The following is a 21,780-nucleotide window of genomic DNA, read 5'->3' as shown; positions in this document are numbered from 1 at the left end:
CCACAGTGCCGTCCAGCATTGATGTGGAAACTCGGTGAATGGAGAGAGAATTAGATTTCCAGAGACATTAAATGACGTCACCTTGATGATAAAAACATGTTCATTGCGAAATATTTGGATATTATAAACATCAAACTCGAATTTTGAAAGGCGGAAGCATATTATTTATGCGACATACACGATATGCTTGTCATCCAACGTGTTATGTGCATGATAATTGCATCAATAAATTATATAAAATATTCCTATCAGTAAATTATATTATATAGTAAATTGTATGAATACATAAAAAAAGAAATAAGCAACAATCAACAACGGAACCTTTAAATCACCTGCTTCAAGAAAAGCTCACATGGAAAGCCAAATGACTTTAACCAAATTTAGGAACCAGAGAGGAGAATGGATCTCATTTGAAATACATCATGAACGAAAGAGGATGAAATAGTGAAATCAAACCTGATATCACAAATGCAGCAAACATAGAATATAATCTTCTCAGTCAGTCATTAGTGTAGTCGTCAACTGTTTCTAATTTATTCGACGTGCAATTTTTTCAACATTAGAGGGCGGTAGATTTGTTAAAAAGCGATACATTGTCGGATTTTCCCCCTCTGGGACGCCGTAGAAAACACTCCGCCCTCTCCGCCATTTTCCTCTCTCAGAACACTGAAGGAGCCTCGCGTTCCATGTTCTCCGTTGGTGGATTAAAACGTCGTGACTGCTGAAGTTGAAAGATTCCTTCAAGCAGCGGCTGATAGCAGCTGCTAACGATCATCTGCTACCGAGTTTTCACGACATATTCAGTGGCTATAAGCGACAGACGAGACGAAAAACAATCCTGCGGCAGATGGAGACCGAGAGAGCAGGTACACACACACACACACACACACACACACACACACACACATTTTCGTATATCCATCCTTGTTGACCTTTGGAGGTTTGTCATTGACTTCCATGCTTTCCCCAGTCTGACACCCTCAACCTAACCATCCCAAACAAATGGATAACCTCAACCAGGACTCTGAACCACACTGAAGCGCAATTATACTGAACCAGTTCTAGTTCTCACCCGGACCTCACAGACACACACACACACACCGTCAGCTATGACCTACAACGCCCCTTTTGACTTGCATCGAAATAATTATTTTCATTCTTCGCACGGTTCACCAGCAAATTAATATGGACAGGAAGTATCAGAAAATATAACAATCTTTATTGTAGTTCTCAAACACAGTGAAGACAATAACAATCATGAATGGATTACAGCAGAGCCGGCCCGAGCCCTAAAGGGGCCGAACCAATGATCTTTCGTGGCCAGGTTTTTACCCTGAAGTACCAATGATTGTCAGAAAGCAGGGCCACATCAGTGATAATCATACAATATTTAGAATTGGGAATGGGAGCAGTCTGATCCAGTATCGCCCTCCGATGTCATGATTTTGAAAGATAGGGAATTGCAGAGATGATGACTGATCCAAGTGCTGAGTCAAGAGTCAGGAGCTTCATGGTTTCAGCTGAAATCTCTTCACAATCAGCGAGTTCACTGCCAACGGTGGAATGGTCTAGTACATTGGTAAGAGGCAAGACATTAAAGGTACGTTCCCAACGGACGCTACTTCCACGAGCAATACGATTGATTTACATACAAAGTCAGTGAGGATGGGGCGATTGACGGCGATCAGCGGCGACCAACATGGCTACTGGAGTGAGCGACGCTACACGATTTGAGCTACATACGGCGATTCCGACTACTCAAGACGACACAACTGGGCTACCGTGACAGTCGCAGTAATTCAATTTTTTTGAACTACCGCAGCCATTCGCGGTGCGTTGACCAATCACAGACCGGATCCGCAAGTGACGTGTCCCAGAGGAGGAGAAGCTAATCGCTGCAATTGTTTGCATGCAGACTTTCCGCCAACCTGTCGTGAGTCTCACAAATTTTGCATTTTTTGATTTCCACCGGAACATAAATAGGAAGAATCTTGTCCGGAGGGAACGTTTGTGCGGAGGGAACGTTTGCCACAACGGTGGCGTTCCTGGTGAGTTGAGACCTTTATTTACTTGAGTTTACTAAGTTATATTCGCCCCTTCTCATCCACTACTGGTCCTGATGTATGTAGAAATAGCATTTTCTAGCATTATTCTTTTTTTTTTTTTTTTTTTTTAAATTAGATGTTGTTTACATCATTCAACCACTGTCATAGTGACATGACTTGCTTTAGGTTGACTCTTTTGCTGTCCTATACAGATTATTTTTATTAGAACTCAACTTTCATGATGTGCAGGTCACCAAAGGAAGAGAGCAACGGAGGAAGAGGTCGTCTAATGAAGTCCCTCCACAAACCCAGCTCAGAAGACGGGGTAGTTTTCAAGTTCCTGCTTCCTTTAATGCAGATATTGTCGACACAAATGAAAGAACACACCATTTACAAGTTATTTTATCAAACAAAACAACAGCTGACTGAAATTTGGATCATTTGCACTTGACATTTGATTTTCTTTGTAGCCACAATCTCATGAAAGGAACCAGACGTCGCCCCCTTTCTTCCCTCTCTCTTGACCCTCGTTCCTGCTGCTGGAAGATCCTTCAAAACACACCTATGTAGTTCACTTCAGGTCTGATAATGATTCTGGGTGTATTGAATGAGTATTAATGAATGAGATGATGATTTTATTTTAGCTAATAAAAGGTTTGCTGTTGGGTATTTGTTATTGTGGAAAATGGCTTCACAGAAAAAAACAAAAAGCATTATGCAAAATGTCAACAATTTCAGTTGAAAGCAGCTTCATTTTATTGCAGAGATGAATTATAATATGCAATACACATAAAGGTGGCTGACTTTTGAACGAGCAGTTGTGGTCCGCTGATAACTGTTTTTCTACAAATAAGCCTCATCTGCGACAAAAACATGCAGTCGGTGGCTGTGGTCGTCTGGTCAGCTCCTGGAAGTGGACAGTCACATTGTTACCGAATACCTGCAGAATATAAAACATACATGGATATGTAAACATAGATATGTTGGTGATAATTTAACAAAGTATATTTCAATCTTACAACAGTACATCAACTCACAGAATAAATAGTTTGATCAAGACTCAAAGAAAATATAAATATTGCTTCAAATACTCAAGGATGCAGCAGATACGACTGCGGAGTTCATGAATTGATGACAGTTCAGAAAGACTTGTACACGAGTCCGCGTACATAACTACACATCAAGTTTCTTACTGAGGACAGACGTTCGCCAGAGGACAGACCGCGGTACTTGGTGTCCTGTATTCGGCCACTGATCCGGACCAACAGGTCGTCCAACTCCACCAGAAGTACTGCTCGATGTGGCCGTATCCCGGCGACGCTGCTGGACGAGGTAGTTAAATTCACCAGTGTGAGCGGCTCTAGCGAATGCTACGAAACGAGAGACGTCTCTTTTTCCATGTTTTCATTTAATAAGTAGCGATAGTTGAGCACCGGCTCCGCCATTTTCCATCCACCGTCCACAAACTGAAACCACACCCCCAGGCGACTGTCCTACTTTGGCGACATGTTCGAACCGGGTAGGTGACAACTAATCACGACCTGAGCAAGCTACCAGCTACTGACGGCTGCTACCGCGACTAAAGGTTTGCATTCGGTGTGAGCAGACCTTAAGGGAGTCCACACCACAGTTTGCGGTGAGCTTGCAGAGCAGCGTTCTGAGACTGAACTGAAAACATGTAGGCATTTAGCATGGAAGCGTTGAGCAGAATGCAGAAGTGGGTCTGTGGTGTTCACTTACAAAACAAAACAGGAGCACAAGATAGTTGCAGCATGAACAAAGAGCACATTGGATGTTTTTTATTTGCAATAGCAGCGTGTGCATCGATGTTCAGATGTGTGTCCTACGTCACTTGTCAATCGGAAAATGGATTTGTTTATGCGCCAAGACCAATGATATGATGTTCTGCTGATCAAAAGAAGCATCATCTTGTATCAAGACACTTTCTGTGTCTGTCTGTCTTCTAAATAAATATCAAATGCTGATGTCAAACCTTCAGAGATTCAAATCTGTTTCCAGGATAATGCTTTTACAGTTTCATGTTTTCTTGACTTCCTTCTGTGGTCTTACACTCACCTCGAGTTGCCTTCTCTGGTATCGGACCAGAGCGTATCGGCATTATTCGAGTAATGTTTCTGCCCTAGAGTTTTTAAATTGTTCTGAGCTTGCAGATATTTGCACTATTGTGTAGGAAAATATTGTTTCATTGTGAGTATTATTATTATTATATATTCTAAATGATTGCCCTAATCATGTGCTTTATCCACTTAAAACAGAACCAGCCGACGATTTGGATGCACCTCTCCACCCTGCCCACCAGATGTGTTCCGAGTCTGACACTGATGACAGTGAGGACTGGAGAGAGACCAGTAACATTCGGTCAGATTCCAACTCTGTTGAGAATCCAAACATTGATGTCAAAGAGCAGACGGATGATGCTGATCACAAATCACTGATCGACTCGACATGTGGGAAGAACTGCACCTCAAAAGCTAAATTGACAGATTCCAAGAAATCCTGTGGTGGATCTCTGACTTGTTTGCTTTGTGGGAACCATTTTGAAACCCGAAGGAAACTGTTGAGCCACATGAGAATTCACACTGGTGAAAAACCTTTCATCTGCTCCCTGTGTGGAAAAGGTTTTTCAGTAAAAGGTAGCTTGAACAGACACATGAGCGTCCACACTGGAGAAAAACCATTCATCTGCTCCCAGTGTGGAAAACGTTTTTCACAAAACAGCGGCCTAAAGGAACACATGACGAGTCACACTGGTGAAAAACCTTTCATCTGCTCCCACTGTGGAATAGGTTTTACACAAAACAGCGGCCTAAAGAAACACATGACAATCCACACTGGTGAAAAACCTTTCTTCTGCTCCCAATGTGGAAAAGGTTTCTCACTCAACAGCAGCCTAAATAAACACATGCGAACTCACACTGGTGAAAAACCTTTCAACTGCTCGCTGTGTGGAATAGGTTTTACAGTCAACAGCAGCCTAAAGAATCACTTGAGAGTTCACACTGGTGAAAAACCTTTCAACTGCTCCCAGTGTGGAAAAGGTTTTTCACTCAACAGCAACCTAAATATACACATGCGAACTCACACTGGTGAGAAACCTTTTTTCTGCTCCCTGTGTGGTAAATGTTATTCAGAGAGCGGCAGACTAAAGAGACACATGAGAGTTCACACTGGTGAAAAACCTTTCATCTGCTCTCAGTGTGGTAAATGTTTTTCCGAGAGTGGCGGACTAAAGTATCACATGAGAACTCACACTGGTGAAAAACCTTTCATCTGCTCCCTGTGTGGTAAACGTTATTCAGCGAACAGCAAACTGCAGAGACACATGAGAGTACACACTGGTGAAAAACCTTTCATCTGCTCCCTGTGTGGAGAAGGTTATTCAGACAGCTGTGGATTAAAGTATCACACGAGCGTTCACACTGGTGAGAAACCTTTCATCTGCTCCCGTTGTGGAAAAGGTTTTTCACTCAACAGCAACCTAAAGCAACACATGATAACGCACACTGGTGAAAAACCTTTCATATGCTCCCAATGTGGTAAAGGTTTTTCACTCAACAGCAACCTAAAGAAACACATGAAAACTCACACTGGTGAAAAACCTTTCATCTGTTCCCAGTGTGGCAAATGTTTTTCAGAGAGCAGCAAACTAATGTGTCACATGAGAGTTCACACTCGTGAATAGCTTTGCATTTGCTCCCAGTGTGGTAAATGTTATTCAGAGAGCTGCGGACTAAAGTATCACATGAAAGTTCACACTGGTGAAAAACCTATCATCTGCTCCCACTGTGGAAAAGGTTTTTTAGGTAGCGGCAACTTAGAAAAAAACGCATGAAACTTCACACTAGTGATAAACCTGTCATCTGCTCTCATTGCGGAAAGTGTTATTCAGAGAAAAGTTGCCTAATGAGACATATGAAGATTCACTCTGGAGAAAACTTTCATTCCGTTTACTCCATTTGATACCATAAAATACATTGTTGACTACATTTGTTGAGTACCTTGAATGACTATTGAGAGAAGCGTCAAGCAGTACAAAACATCAAATGTTGTTTGGGTAAAAAGTATTGACACCTCCACTTCAATGGTTTGGATTGCTTCTCTGCACTGTTTTGATGGCGCTTGCTGTTTGTTTATGTTACGTTTCGTAACCCGTTTGATGCAAACTTCTAGGTCATCACAGTTGTACAAAGCAGGAGAGATGGTTACCACTCATCCCTCATTTTTTATAGTTGCTTTTCCTGTTTCACCTTTTTTTTCGTTCTTCATCTTTTAGTCATAACAACAAGCTTCCATGCTCACTGGCACTGTTAGAATACCCAGCTGTCATGCAACGCTTCATGGTTTCTGTTCTGATACTGAAGCTGGAGAGCTTTTTTTACCTGCATTCTGCAGGATCCACCTCCAGTGACGCCACAAAGGCTTGTTTCGGGTTCTGACTTTGATGCACTTAGCACTGCATTTACACTTATTTAGCATTGTAATTCAGCAAGGATGGAAATCTAAGTCCTTTGTGTGATGCCCTACTGTGCATTCAGAATGGTGCTATGTAGTTTAAAATGTAAATGGTTATGGATGGCTGTAAAATCCAAACTGCTGCTGTTCTGGCAACTGTTCTGGCTGTGGATAGCCTGGAGGTGGCAGTGTGACGTCATGCACCTCGCACTGAGGTGTGGTGTACAGCCAGGATGTTGCGACTGGTTGCTTTATGATCTTCCTCTTTCTTGTTCAGTCTTGGAGGGGGAAAGACGCTGAGTGCCCGTCTCATGTCTTGGTCTTTTTTTCACATGAAGTGTTGTTTCCGTTTTATGTTCATGTGTTGGATTGTTCTCGAATAATTGTTGTCAGCCAAGTTTGCATGTGTAGATGGAGGTGTGTGAGTTATGTAGCATAAGCTTCTCTGATTCAATGAGACTGCGATTGAGTGGAAAATATGTGTGGAATATATGTGGAAAATATGCAATAAAGAAAACCTGTCTTGTTCAGACTTGTCTAATTCTTAATTTCAGTCACTTTTGGCAAAGATACATGTTTTATCTGTTCCCAAGACCCACCCAAGTGGGACGTTTAACATATGTTTGCATGCTTGTGTGATCGGAACCATTCTGCAATTACACACCAGGAGATCAGGGTTTAAACACGTTAATGGATCTCACTCGGAATATTGTAGAATCATGATCCAAACGCTATAATAGGAAGATCAAAGTAGACATCACAATGCAGTAAACATAAAATATAATCCCATAAGTAAATCCATATAGTTGTAATCGATCCCATTGCGATGTCTCTCCTTGTCTACTTTCAGGGCTTATGCGTCATGTTGGCTCATGTTTGAGGCTTCATATAGTTCTCAGGATTTTTCTTTCTCCTCGTGTCCGGGTTCCTGCTTTTCCTGCAGGAGCTCTTGGATAAGTGCCTTGAGCCGTCTCACTTGGTGGTTTGGTGTTGGTGTCAGCTTTGATCATTGGTTTTGGTCATTACTCTGCAAGCAGTCAACCATTGGTTAACCGTTTTCTGCGGGGAGCTCACAGGCTTTGGCCTCTTGTGTATCAGGTTGTTGCTCGGTGGGACCTCCAGAGTGTCCTTCTGGGTGAACCAGTCAGGTTGTGTCTTAATCCTTTGTTTTCCCCTAAAGTCATCACGTCGTCTTTCAGATCAAGGACAATCTGCTTGAGAGCCTTCCATCTGCTGCCTGATGAAGATGATGAGGCCAGTTGATGGCATACGCTGTGCCAGGTGTGGCCCTTGGCCTGTTATCTCAAACGTCCCTCTGAGGGCTTGAGGGTCCACTTGACCATTGGCATTGCATCCTGAACCCGCTACAGGTGGGTGTCGCTGCAAGATATCTGTCAGGCTGCATCATGGTTGTCCACATGTTACATGCCCACGGGATCGCAATACTACGGCTGCAGCGCAGTGACGTGGGATGGTTCCTCATGGTGGCAAAGTTTTGTTTCCCAACTAGGAGATAACGCATCCCTCAGGCCTTCACTTAGGCTAGAAACCAATAGCGAAGTACGTTAGAGGACGGAGCATGTATGAAATAGAAATAATAGTTTCCTGGAGATCACTCCAGTCCTATGAGTACATGCGAAGACCGCCAACTGTTTGCCTAGCTGGGCTTTCACTCTGCAGCTGAATTTTGAAAACCTGCGATGCTTGGTAGCGGAGGGTTTGTATTGGGAGCTACATCTCCTCCAGTTGGGCGGAGAGTATTTTAAAAAGTTTTCAGGGCAAAAGCGATGCATTTTTAGGAAATAAACCGAAGTCTATTAGAGGGCGGAGCATGTATGAAATAGAACAAATAGTGTGTACGGTTGCAAAATGTTATAAGCGTAGTTCACTGCTCAAAACATTGTTATTTTTATGTACTGCTCCTTAAACCAGTGCAGCAGTAACAGTGGAGCACGTAGCGCTGCTCAGTGGAGGGAAGGTGAGTGACTGTAGTCAGGGCAGAATCCTGGAGACAGCAGAGTGAAAAGTTGAGAAGCAGAGAAAATAGGAGTACAGAAGTGTATTTTGAGGATTTTCAACTTGTTTTGTCTTGTTTGAGGATATTGTATTCACCTGCTGTTAGTGTCACTGGATTCCGTTTATTTCTTTACTAATTTAACTCATTTATGTAGCATAAAGTAAAAAAAAAAAAAAGCTAAGAAACAGAGCTTGAAGTTGCAAGTCAGGTTGCTTCGCATTGGACTGAAAAGCAAGAGCGTATTTGGATCACTGTGCTGACTCAGACTGACAGTTAACCTGTATTTCAGTATTCAGAATTTATTTTATGTTATTTTCTTGATGTGAATGAAGCGGTCATGCTTGCATGTTCATTGCCTTGTTGCATGGAAGGCCAGGTTATTCAGACTCTGGGTTCATGGTGGTACGAAACTGACTTTGAAAAATAGATATTAAAAAAAAAGCCTAACTGAGATAAAACAATAACTTAAAACTGAGTAAACACAAATGAGATACTACTAAATCTAATAAATGATTTTCTTGAGGTTTTGGGGTCTTATGAGTGGTTGAGGAGAATTTGAAAAATACACCTGTTGTGTGTGTGTATGGGCACATATTTGGTACCAATATACTATTCTTCATTCTAGCATTAATAGATAAATGCCTAGATAAATAAATAAATTTAGGCACTGGTCTGTGGAATGTTACTCCTTATCACAAACGTCAACAATTTCTCACCTTAACCTAGATTCTGGTGCTAATATTCCGCACATAAACTGTGAGTGTTACATTTATTATTAATTCAACTCTGAATCTTTTCAAGAGTGAAAAGGTTGATTCCAGGAGAGGGCGCTAGATTTTTTCAAGCAATCCATTGGCCGTAGAAAACACAAGCCCCGCCCTCTCCGCCATTTTCTTCTCTCAGAACACTGTAGGAGCCTCGCGTTCCTTTGTTCCAGACTGGTGGACAAAAACGTCGTGACTGCCGAAGTGGAAAGATTCCTTCAAGCAGCGGCCGATAGCAGCTGCTGACGATCATCTGCTGCAGAGTTTTCACGATATATCCATTGGCTATAAACGAGAGACGGGACGAAAACAATCATGCGGCAGATGGAGACCGAGAGAGCTGGTACACACACACACGCGCGCACACACACACACACACACACACACACACAGACACTCGTATTTCTGCCCTTGTTAGGACTTTTGGTGGTTTGTCATTGACTTCCATGCTTTCCCCAGTCTGACACCCTCAACCTAACCATCCCAAACAAATGGATAACCTCAACCAGGACTCTGAACCACACTGAAGCTCAATTATACTGAACCAGTTCTAGTTCTCACCCGGACCTCACAGACACACACACATTGTTGCAGCGAGAAAATTCAACATATCAATCAGATCATATGATCAGTTTCAGCGCTGAAATCAGCTCCACCTCTCAATAAACTGAAGTGTGAGCTCTTGTCAAAGTTTTCTCTTCTTCCTGGCTGGGCCTGCCCTCGACATGATCTAGCTAATGTTTATTTGCTAGAATGTGTTGTTTAGACAAGAATCCGTGACTTAGTTCTTTGCATATCTGAGCAATCCTAAACGGCATCTAGGGGAGTTTCAAAAAACTTTGCCTCCCACTAGTGGCTGATTTAACGTGAGACTTGCGCACGTGTGATTAGATTATATCACAGCTACATAACCAAAAAAAAAAAAAAAGGACATTTCACTTATGAATGAATGACAAGTGGTATCCTTTTTCAAATAGTTTTAGTTTGCAACACTAACATTAAAATATACAAACAGTACAAAACAAACTAAATACTCAAGTTTTTACCTTGAAGTACTAATGATTGTCAAAAAGCAGGGCCACATTAGTCATATTCACACAGTACTTTGAATTAGGGATGGGAGGGATCCGATCCAGTATCACACTCCGATACTGTCATTTGGCTCATGCCAATACAAGGTGGTGGACCGGGAGCGACTACATGAAGCTGCTGGGCTATTAAATAATGTATTAAATGATACAAGTACGTTTACAATAATATCAGAAGTGTTAAGGTCCCCGCACATCAGACATGTATTTTCCGCACATTTTTTTCGAATCTGCAATCTTCAATGTGAGCTTTCTCATCGACAATGTTATTTCACTGAGTGAAAATTGCGATCAATTTTTCAAAAGGTTTGCTTGCAACATAAGCATATCAGGCCACTCAATGAAAACTTGTTACACACCAAAACATTCATCATGACGGAGCGCTTGATTTTGTTCATGTCACAGCACCCGGTTCTTGACAACAAAACACATAAAGGCTAAAAAGACAACGCTTGGAGGAGAATAGCTGCGGAGATTGAGTGTGATCACTTGTGTATAATCATGCTTGTGTAAATTGTACATTGTACAGTGGACCGGGTTGGTACTGAAAGGTGGATAAATACAGGCGTCCACCGTCTCTGTGTAAACAGAAATTTGTCATCAAAACCTGTTTGTTGATGTGTCATGTTGTTGTTTGTCTAAACACACGGGCTGCTGAATGGGCATCAACTACTATTTATTATTCAGAAGAGGTGAGAAATGATCAGATTCTCTGGAAACATTCAGATATGTTAACTTCTGTTCTTCTAATTGGCTCCTGACTGAGGTCTGACATGCTGTCGTCGCTGCACAACCTGAGTCTGCGTCACCACCTCCAGGTGGCGCAGCAGTCACAGTTACCGGAACAGTGACGGGTTGTATTGCTCATGAGTGTGACTTTGTTTCGTTTGCAAAAACAGCATGTGTTTAAGGTGGGCAATCCCCTTTGACACAATGGTACAATGATGAAAGAGTGTTCTCTGTTTGGTCTCTGATGCCGCACACCCTCATGCTAACAGCTAGCGTGTTGGTTAGCATGGACCTAACTGTTGTTGTAAGAGGAGATTGTGTGTGTGTGTGAGACGGTGCATCTAAGAGGGTATGGTTGTGTATATGAGAGAGTGTGGTACAGTCTGTACGACAAAGAATGAATTTCTGCCTTAAGATCCTATCATGATGGTGTGTTCACCGATGTAAAAAGCAAAGTGTGCGGATGGTAGGAATTAAAATTTTAATTAACGATTACTCTAGGCAGAATAAAATCTTTAGTTGTTTTTCTTTTTGCTGTCGAGTACTCAAATTATTGGAGTGACTGTTTCAACCCTAGAGATATTAAATTGTCAAGAGCTTGCAGGATTGTACTTTCTCCTCCTCAGCATGACAAAATATGGTTTTGATGGCTATTAATTCTAAATGATCGCCCTAATCATGTGTTTTATTGACTTTAAGCAGAACCCGCTGGCGACTTGGATGCACCTCTCCACCCTGCCCACCAGATGTGTTCCGGGTCTGACACTGATGACAGTGAGGACTGGAGAGAGACCAGTAGCACTCGGTCAGATTCTAACTCTGTTGAGAATCCAAACGTTGATGTCAAAGAGGAGACGGATGATGCTGATCACAAATCACTGATCGACTCGACGTGTGGGAAGAAATGCACCTCGAAAGCTAAACCGACAGATTCCAAGAAATCCTGTGGTGGACCTGTGACTTGTTTGCTTTGTGGGAACCATTTTGAAACAAGAAGGAAACTGTTGAGCCACATGAGAGTTCACACAGGAGAAAAATCTTTCATCTGCTCCCAATGTGGAAAAGGGTTTTCACTCAACAGCGGCCTAAAGAAACACATGACAATTCACACTGGTGAAAAACCTTTCATCTGCTCCCAGTGTGGTAAATGTTGTTCACAGCGCGACCAACTAAAGAATCACATGAGAGTTCACACTGGCGAAAAACCTTTCATCTGCTCCCAGTGTGGTAAAGGTTTTACACTCAACAGCAGCCTAAAGAGACACATGAGAACTCACACTGGTGAAAAACCTTTTTTCTGCTCCCAGTGTGGCAAATGTTATTCAGAGAGCAGCAAACTAAAGAAACACATCACAGTTCACACTGGTGAAAAACCTTTCATCTGCTCCCATTGTGGTAAATGCTATTCAGAGAGTGACAGACTAAAGAATCACATGAGAGTTCACACTGGTGAAAAACCTTTCATCTGCTCCCAGTGTGGAAAGGGTTTTTCAGATAGCTGCTACCTAAGGACACACATGAGAACTCACACTGGTGAAAAACCTTTCATCTGCTCCCGGTGTGGGAAATGTTTTTCACGGAATGGCATGCTAAAAGCTCACATGAAAGTTCACACAGGTGAAAAACCTTTCACCTGCTCTCAATGTGGAAAAGGTTTTTCACAGAATTCTAACCTGACGAGGCATGTGAAGATTCACTCGGGTGAAAAACCTTTCATCTGCTCCCAGTGTGGTAAATGTTTTTTAGATAGCCGCAACCTAAACAAACACATTAAACTTCACACTGGTGATAAACCTTTTGTCTGCTCCCAGTGCGAAAAATGTTATTCAGAGAAATGTTACCTGACAAGGCATATGAAGATTCACTCTGATGAAAAGGTTTTCATCTGCTCCCAGTGTGGTAAATGTTTTTCAAGTAGCCGCAACCTTGAGAAACACATGAAACTTCACACTGGTGAAAAACCATTCGTCTGTTCCCAGTGTGGAAAATGTTATTCAGAAAAAAGTTACCTGACAAGGCATATGAAGAGTCACTCTGGTGAAAACCTTTCATTCAGTGTACTAAAAGATTCAGTAGAATTTCGTCTCAGTGTAATACCATAAAATATATTGTAATTCTGACGAGGTCCTTATCTGTGAGTCATCAGTGAGTCAAATGTCTCCGCCATCTTGTGACATCACTGGAGGTGCCAAACACCGGCGTGCTGTGCACCTAAAGGGTGGAAGTAGCATCAACAACAGTTTTTGAGTGTCAGGTTCATGTAAAATAAGACTTAGTTTTATTCTAACCACTTTGTTGTGGAAGCGACGACTCTGACTATTGCGAGAGGATGAAGTGTCTGAACGGAGCAGAGACGAACGGCAACACTGAACACTAATGTGAAGCAATACTCTCTTCAAATGGGTCAAGCAGTACAAAACATAATGCCGTCACTTCATGACGTCACTCGTAAAGACGTCGTGTCATTGGCTGCCGTGCTGTGTTTTGTTTCCTGCATATCCAGTGTTGGAGACGTTTTGGAAATGCCAGCTCCAACGTTTCTGCAACCTCTTGCATCGGTGGTGATCATCTCATTTGGTTTGGTGAAACACACACTTTTAACACTCATTAGGACAATTGTATATGAAATACTGCTGTGGACCTTTGATCTGTTCCCTTGTGGACATCGTTTTAATATGAGACAGAAACTAAGGAACCACATGAAAATTCACTCAGGAGAAAAACCTTACTTCCGCTCCCAGTGTGGAAACTGTTGTCAACGGAAAAGTGCCCTGAATGTTCACATGAGAATTCACACTGGAGAAAACCCCCTTCACCTGCTCCAAGTGTGGGAATTGTTTTTCACAGAAAGCCACATTGAATAAACACATAATAATATGATAATTCATGATACATGATAATTCGCACTGGTGAAAAACCTTTCATCTGCTCCCAGTGTGGAAAATGTTCTTCAAGTCCAGACGTTTTGAAGAGGCACATCGGAGTTCATGCCACAGAAAAACTGTTTATATGCTCAATGTGTGGTAAATGTTTTTTTCTCAATGTGGCTACCTGAAAAAGCACATGAAAGTTTGCACTGGTCAAAAACCTTACATCTGCTCCCACTGTGGAAGATGTTTTTCAGAGGTTGGTGCCCTGAAGAAGCACATGGTCATTCACACAATGTTTTACGCAGCATGGCATCATCTGGTCCCAGTGGGGAAAATATTTTTTGTAAGGATTCCAAATGCATAATCTGCTTGCTCTCTGCAACTTTACTCCCGATTCTGTTCTGATGCCTCTATTGACTTTATTTATTTGCCACTTTATTGTTCTGTCATTTTGTACTTGTAGCTCAGTGGTAGAGCGCATGCTTAGCATGTATGAGGCCCTGGGATCGATCCCCAGCATCTCCACTCGATATTATTAGTGCCAACCTTTTTACATCACTCTCTTTCATGGCTCAGTACACGTTGATAAATATCCTCCTGCATTGTTTCCTGTTGATGCTGGACGGTCCCGGTTAAAGTACTTGAAGTTGTAGCTATGAAGAATAGTGACAAAGTAAATCTGTACCCTTTGGCAGACCAAACCAAATTTACAAGCTAATAAATTTCTCTTAACGCAGCCAAGGTGTGTTGACCTTTTCAGCCGCTAGATGGCAACAGTGCAAACTTGAGACCAGCAACCCCATTCAAATATATTTTTTATGCAAACTTTATTTCCTTATTGTAACAAGCATCCTATCCCATTTTACTTTCACCACAAATCACTGTATCGTGTATAATAGCAATAACACAGAATCATTTTTTTTATTGGTTTTAGAACATCAGTTTGGTTGAACTGCTACTGCTACTTCATGCCACTGAGCTCCATCCACTCATGGTTTGGTTCTCAAGTATGTTGTGCCTCTTCCAGTCCCTGCAGCATCCACCAACTTCTTCATCCTTCTGAACCATCCCTGCAGGGAAATGTAGCTCAATGGTACAGTGCGTGCTTAGCATGTATCAGTTCCTGCGTTCAATCCCCAGCATCTCCCTTCTGCATTAACTTTGCCGACCTGTCTCTTTCTTGGTGCTGCCCAAATCCTCCTATTAAAAAAACGAATTTGTCAGAGAAACACAGTGATGATTTGATGCATACATATTTTGGACCCTTTTAGGTCAGGCAATTCTTGTACTATTAATCTCAACGCTCAGTGAATCCCTAGTTTGATCATATGCCATACATCATCAACATATTTTTAGTCCGGTGAAAGTCTGCCAAACCCACAGATTGCTGATCTCTTGTGTCGGGTGCTGCTCGAATTTCTGTGTAAAGGGTTGAAAGCGTATGTGGAAAAAAAGACACCTCGTTTTTCTTTTAATTTTGTTTGTGTGATTCTTTGATGTCAGTATCTGTTTGGACATTAGAGGTCGTGGTCAACCCACAGGAGCTGGAGGCGGCAAGTCACCTGTTTTTCACAACTGTCATGAGGGAAAGCTCCTTGTTTACATTTCAGTTTTTCATCTGGTCACAAAGTACTCTTTAATCTGTGTATCCTTTGTTGTCCGTCAGATTCCCCTTGACCTGGTGCCGGTAACATCTGTGTCGCGTCATACACAGCACGCTGAACGAAAGCTTTAGGTCCTGCGGAATATTTCATAGCGACATGAAAAACAGCAGGAAAACATGGGACAGGTGACTCTGACTGACAGAAAGAGCAACACTCAACCATAGGCTGGGAAACATGAGACAGAGGGGGACTATAAAGGGAGCAATGAGGGAGATGGGAGCACAACAATATACTGAGCATGAAGGAGTCTTTTCATTTTAATGTTAGTCACAAATTGTGTACATAAAAAAGAATATGAGGAAATGGAAGTATCTCGTCTTCACTTCGGTGCACCGGGGGGCGGTAATGCACCAAAATGCTCCAACTGTCGTTGAAAAACAAGAGCGAGAAGAAAACAGGCCCCGCCCACTCCGCCATGTTCTTCTCTCATAACACGGCAGCAGGTTCATCTGGTGGATGAAGCTGCCCAGTGTTTGAAAGATTCCTACTAGCAGCTGCTGCCGAGTTTCCACGACATATTCATCGGTTATAAACGAGAGACGTAAGGACAAACAATCCCGCTGGAGATGGAGACCGAGAGAGCAGGTACACACGCGCACAAACGGTGGTGCTACACCGTGTCACCCTCGAGCAGAGAGCAGTTTTGTTTTTGGGCTGCCACAAACGATTATTTTAATATTAGTTTCGTATCCGACTATTTTAGCGTTGTTGCACTAATCATATAGCAGCATGTGGCTGCTCTTCTAGAGCTTCCAACTTGAAATGTAAAGGTTATGTGCTAAAAATATGATGACTTTTGCAGCTTATAGCAGCATTTAACTATGTGCGTCGTGTAGAGTTCTACGATGAACACTATGCACATCTGAGAATACAAAATATAAATTTAAAAAAAACAACAGTCTGTTCACGGTAGTCGATCTCCATGCAGTGGCAGAATCAGAACTAGTGTGGTATTTGCCTGTTGGATATGTTTTAAGAAATAAGAGATGTGACTGTGTATGAGGACAACTGCTCACAATCAGGGTCGTCGCTGAGTAACCACCAGGTCCAACCCCGCCCCCAAGTCCAGTCCCAGTTCGATTGAAAACAAATCTGCCATGATTCTATTTCCTGTGGACAGGGTTGTTGTAACACTCTATAATCTTTGTGGTTGTTGAAATAAGTACCACAACTTGATGTTTGTCCATGACAGTGTCATTTATGGTTTACTACTACGAGTGAGTACTAAGGCTACACTGGGCTCCGCTCAGCTTCTCCGCTCGGTGTGGAAATTTTTAGTGGAGCTCATGGGTAGTGGGGTTGGGCCTGGTGCCACCCCACCCATTGGTTCTGCAGCAAGCACTACTTGCAATCAAGTGCTACGGTAGAAAGCATACAAGCTATACACTGAAGAGTATTTGAACCAACATGCCTTCATCTCTAACCATTTTAAGCTACTGACATTGAAATAGTGATATCAAAGTTTGCTTGAAAAATCTCCTTGATTTAAGAGTTAAAACCCCCTGAAACAAGCAGGTTGGGGATATTTTTAATTGTGATGCAGTTTATTTTTTCTAATAGTTTTTGTCAGTATTATGATGTAGTAACATGTTTAGTTAGAAATATTGATTCTAAATGGTCTCTTTAATTATGTACTTTAATGTATTAAAACAGGAGCTGGTGGAGAGGTTGCGAGTGGAACAGAACCAGCTGGCGACTTGGATGCACCTCTCGATCCTGACCACCAGGTGTCATTGTCTTCTGATTCAGACACTGATGACAGTGAAGACTGGAGAGAGACCACTAACTTTCAGTCAGATTCCAACTCTGTAGAAGAGCCGGACGTTGATGTTAGAGAGAAGACGGATGATGCTGATGACAAATCACTGATCTGCTCCGGAAGTGGAGAGAAATGCATCACAATGATTCTCACACGACACAGGAAATCCTGTCAAGAATCTTTGACTTGTTCGCTTTGTGGAAACCATTTTGAAACGAGAAAAAAACTGGGGAACCACATGAAAATTCACTCTGAAGGAAAATCTCTCACCTGCTCTCATTGTGGAAAAGCTTTTTCACATAAAGGCAACCTGAATAGTCACATGAGCATTCACTCTGGAGAAAAACCTTTCACCTGTTCTGAGTGTGGCAAACGTTTTTTAAGGAAAAACGAATTGAAGAATCACATGAGAGTTCACACTGGTGAAAAACCTTTTATCTGCTCCCACTGTGGAAAATGTTTTTCCAAATCGGAACCGCTCATAAGGCACATTAGAATTCATACAAAAGAAAAACCTTTTATATGCACCTTGTGTGGTAAATGTTTTACACAATCAAGTACCCTGAATAAGCACATCAGAGTTCACACTGGTCAAAAGCCATTCAGTTGCTCTTGGTGTGGAAAGTGTTTTTCCGAGAAATGTCAACTGAAGAATCACATGAGCGTCCACACTGGTATAAAACCTCTCATCTGCTCTGAGTGTGGCCGATTCTTTGCTCGGCAAGACAACCTGATGAGGCACATGAGAATTCACTCTGGAGAAAAACCTTTCATCTGCTCCCAGTGTGGAAAGTGTTTTTCGCAGAGAGGCCACCTCAATGGCCACATGAGAGTTCACTCTGGAGAAAAACCTTTCATCTGTTCCCAGTGTGGAAAATGTTTTTCACGGAAAAGTAACCTAACCGATCACATGAAGGTTCACACTGAGAACGAGAATTGATAAGATTCTAACTATTCCAAATGCATAATCAGCTTGTCTTCTGCAACTCGCTCTCTGGCTCTGTTCTTTGCCGCTCTTGACTTTGTTATTCATTTTTGACTTTATTGTTCCCTGCTCCTGCACTTGGGGATGTAGCTCAGTGGTAGAGCGCATGCTTAGCATGTATGAGGTCCTGGGTTCAATCCCCAGCATCTCCACTCTATATTATTAGTGCCAACCTTTTCCATCACTCTCCTTCATGGCTCAGTATACGCTGATTACTATCCTCCTGCATTGTTTCCTGTTGATGCTGGATGAATCCTTGGGAGACCAAACCAAATTTACAACCTAATACATTTCTCTTAACGCAGCCAAGGTGTGTTGACCATTTCAGCCGCTTGATGGCAACAGTGCATATTTGCATTAACTATGCCAACCTGTCTCCTTCGTGGTGCTGCCCAATGTCTGAAAAGATCCTCCTGCTTAGTTTGTTGTTGATAATAACTGATCCATGTTGTAATGTCTAAGTAAGGACACAGTAGCTATGTGGAATGAGATATGGTCATTTAACCCCCACACCCTATGTGGGTGATCATTTATGTATTTTCTTTTTTTTGTACCTGGGGAAGAAGGTCAGGGGCCAGCAAGGAGCAGATACTGTAGCCATTTGAAATAATGTCAATGTGAAATTGAGGTTTGTCAATTTAATGTGTGCACTTCAATTTTTGTGTAATAAAATAGATTTTCATGATTCATGTTTTCTCAATTCACGTTTTTGTTAGTGTTTTTGGTGGCAGTTGGGGCTCAATGGCCAACCTCCAGAGATCCTTCCCGTGGGGTGTAAGTACTGGTCATGTTAAATGTTAAAGATTTGTCTGGGAATTAGAACAGTGTTCCAAAGCTGCTGGATCTTCAGTACCCCTCACTAAGAGCAAAGGAAATGTTTTTCTCCCGTGTGTTTTCTCACATGATTTTTCACTTTTGAAGGAAAACATTTTCAGAGGAACAGAACTAAACTTGACCCACTCTTAAAAATCAAATGTCATCCAGCATATAGGACCTTTCTAGGTTGCAAAGCCAACAGGCGTTACACTACCCCACCAGGGTTTCGATTGGTCGATGTAACGTTAGAAATGAATTACTTGAGTTCATATGGCGGTCAGCGTCAACCTCAAAAGTCTGTTAACGTGACCCAACCTCAAAATTATTAACCCAACCTGGCGAAACTGGACTGCTACCGAGTGAATGGGTTAGGAAAAGAACACAGCATTATAGAGTGTAGTTACAGAAACACAAAACACTGAACTTAAGACCGAAAACACCAGGAAAACATGTAATTGCTGACTCTAATTCTCATGAAGAAGAATCCGAAGAATATGTTTTTATGGTGGGAAATATGAGACTCAGACTAAGAATAGGGAAAAATGATTGGAAGCAGTGTCTGACCCACACATCATAACAAGAGGGGGCGCTAATGCACCAACCTGTTTAAAAAGCACGATGTGCTGTCGGTTACTCTGTTTTAATGAGTGCTCATACTGGTATTGGTCCGGAGAAAATGGATTATCGAACATCCCGAAATTTTCAAACGACTGTTTATCTTCAAAGTGGCACCCTACATAAAGAAAGTGGACATACCTGGATCAAACTCAACCCTTTGGTCACACTGCAATGTACCTTGTTGCAACTCAATGAGGACCACTCCACTGTGCATTATTTCTGCAAATCCTTCCCTCTGACTCATGGTACTGCCCATACTCTGAAAAATAACCTCCTGTATTTCTTCCTGCAGATGACTGATCTGTGTTGGAGGGACTTGAACAAGGTACATGGCTACTGAGGACTATGAGTCTGGAGGATCAATGCATACCAGGTTGCTTTGGTGCCACTGTCAATGTTGGAATGGAGCTCACCACTAGATTGAGTCCAGGTGAACTGATAAAATACCCCCACCAAGGTGGCTATCCTTTTTGGGAGGATACTTGGTCAGTGGGAGATGCAGCCGGTGTACTGAAGCTGCTTGGCAGAGGCTTGTGCTCCCTGAGTGCTTTTCTAGTTGTAACTGTATTTCTTTTTCTGTGTTGTGTTTTCATCCTCACTGACTTGGAAATCATTTCCTTCTGTGACAAATTTGTGGATTTGTGAATAACTGATAGCTGCTCTGTGGACAGTCAAGGAGTAAACAGCTCCTGAGAATAGTAATGAACTGAAAAGAGCGCTGGTGACCATGGAGGCTCATCTTCAGCTCTGTACTGACAGACATTTGACAACTCCACAGATGGAACTCACAATTGCACCATCATAAACTTTGCTCTGATGATTCAACTTGGCTGTTTTAGTTCATTGTTCTTATTGTTTTTTTCTTTTAGAATAAATGTTTCTCCGTTGATGGGTGTAGTTTGCTGTTCATAGTTTCTTATCTTTATCTCAAAATAAAAACACTCCTGTTGAGGCACAAGGGGGTGTAGCTCAGTGGTAGAGCGCATGCTTTGCATGTATGAGGTCCTGGGTTCAATCCCCAGCATCTTCACTCCATATGGTTAATACAAACCTGTCTCTGGCATGGTGCCGTCCAAATTCTGAAGCACCCTTTTGCCTTGCTCAGTTGAGACTTGTACTTTGCTCTGGGTGCCTGAGCTTGTGAAAGTTCATTTTGAATTTCACTATCACTAAAAGAACCTCGCTGCCATGAGGTCCTTTCACTGATAACCTCATAAGCTGAGCTGCTTCCTGATATTTTTGTGCGTCTGAATAAACCTTGTGTAAGAAAGCAAAAGAGTAGTGGAGATGCTGGGGATTGAACCCAGGACCTCATACATGCGAAGCATGCGCTCTACCACTGAGCTACATCCCCTGATGTGAATGGGTTTGCGGAACATACCTGAGAACCAAACTATGACGGGCTGGAGCTCAGTGGATGAAGAAACCAAGACAGGAAATGTTGTATTTGGAGACAGAGAGAAGGATTGTTTTGTGAGTCAGCCGAAATACAAAACTCAGGGAGATTAAAAGCTTTCATTGAATCTCTTGAGAGCTCTGTCCGTGATGTCAGTTTGAATGTTCTGTAACATACTTGGTTTTGATTCAGTGAAGAACAGCACCTGAAAGGGGAGGAAGGTCAGTAGTGTGATTGTTTTGTGAATCACTGGTAAAAAACAATTTAATCTCCATCTGTGATGTCGGAAACAGTCATTCAATCCCGAGTATCTCCACTATAAACGTTTATGCCAACAACTGCCTCAGGCTCTTCCGTGGTGCTGCCCAAACTCAGAGGATGTGTAAGTAAATCAATTTATGTTTCATTTTGATTTAAATAAATTAATGTTGCATTTACATGGTGTTTTTTTCACATGAAAAAATGGATTTCAATTCTTTACTCTTTTATTGAATTCAGAATTAAGCAGAGGCAAAATGGGTACAGTACTGCAGTGCATACATGAGCGTTACAGCAT

General features: G+C 42.1%; 2 protein-coding genes and 4 non-coding genes across 9 annotated transcripts; 5 read left to right on the top strand and 1 right to left on the bottom strand.

The window, feature by feature from the left end:
- The first annotated feature begins 659 nt into the window (after nucleotides 1-659).
- On the top strand, nucleotides 660-13,218 carry LOC128752263 (gastrula zinc finger protein XlCGF26.1-like). 4 transcript variants are annotated; one of them, XM_053853320.1, is made up of 2 exons: nucleotides 660-866; nucleotides 11,819-13,218. In XM_053853320.1, exons 1-2 carry the CDS (start codon nucleotides 848-850, stop codon nucleotides 13,216-13,218), a joined length of 1,419 nt encoding a protein of 472 aa, XP_053709295.1. In that variant the 5' UTR covers nucleotides 660-847. The 4 variants fall into 4 exon arrangements, with proteins under 4 accessions (XP_053709295.1, XP_053709292.1, XP_053709293.1 ...); XM_053853317.1 differs by lacking the exon at nucleotides 11,819-13,218 and adding an exon at nucleotides 4,322-7,182; XM_053853318.1 differs by lacking the exon at nucleotides 660-866 and adding an exon at nucleotides 9,425-9,642 and having other exon boundaries at nucleotides 11,816-13,218.
- A 1,221-nt stretch (nucleotides 13,219-14,439) lies between these two features.
- On the top strand, nucleotides 14,440-14,511 carry trnaa-agc (transfer RNA alanine (anticodon AGC)). The gene has a single exon. It is a non-coding gene; the product is annotated as a tRNA-Ala (tRNA).
- A 1,578-nt stretch (nucleotides 14,512-16,089) lies between these two features.
- On the top strand, nucleotides 16,090-19,022 carry LOC128752283 (gastrula zinc finger protein XlCGF8.2DB-like). The gene is made up of 2 exons (XM_053853347.1): nucleotides 16,090-16,235; nucleotides 17,304-19,022. The coding sequence occupies exons 1-2, from the start codon at nucleotides 16,217-16,219 to the stop codon at nucleotides 18,347-18,349; spliced, it is 1,065 nt and encodes a 354-aa protein (XP_053709322.1). The 5' UTR covers nucleotides 16,090-16,216; the 3' UTR covers nucleotides 18,350-19,022.
- trnaa-agc (transfer RNA alanine (anticodon AGC)) lies at nucleotides 18,475-18,546 on the top strand. Its single transcript has one exon. It is a non-coding gene; the product is annotated as a tRNA-Ala (tRNA).
- Nucleotides 19,023-20,786: 1,764 nt separating the features above from the next.
- trnaa-ugc (transfer RNA alanine (anticodon UGC)) lies at nucleotides 20,787-20,858 on the top strand. Its single transcript has one exon. It is a non-coding gene; the product is annotated as a tRNA-Ala (tRNA).
- Nucleotides 20,859-21,110: 252 nt separating this feature from the next.
- Nucleotides 21,111-21,182, bottom strand: trnaa-cgc (transfer RNA alanine (anticodon CGC)). The gene has a single exon. It is a non-coding gene; the product is annotated as a tRNA-Ala (tRNA).
- Nucleotides 21,183-21,780: the final 598 nt, after the last annotated feature.

Source organism: Synchiropus splendidus, chromosome 1 (genome assembly GCF_027744825.2).
Source record: "Synchiropus splendidus isolate RoL2022-P1 chromosome 1, RoL_Sspl_1.0, whole genome shotgun sequence".
Classification (NCBI taxonomy): Eukaryota; Metazoa; Chordata; class Actinopteri; order Syngnathiformes; family Callionymidae; genus Synchiropus; species Synchiropus splendidus.
The sequence above is the reverse complement of the archived record's forward strand: the minus strand, read 5'-3'. Positions and strand labels throughout refer to the sequence as shown.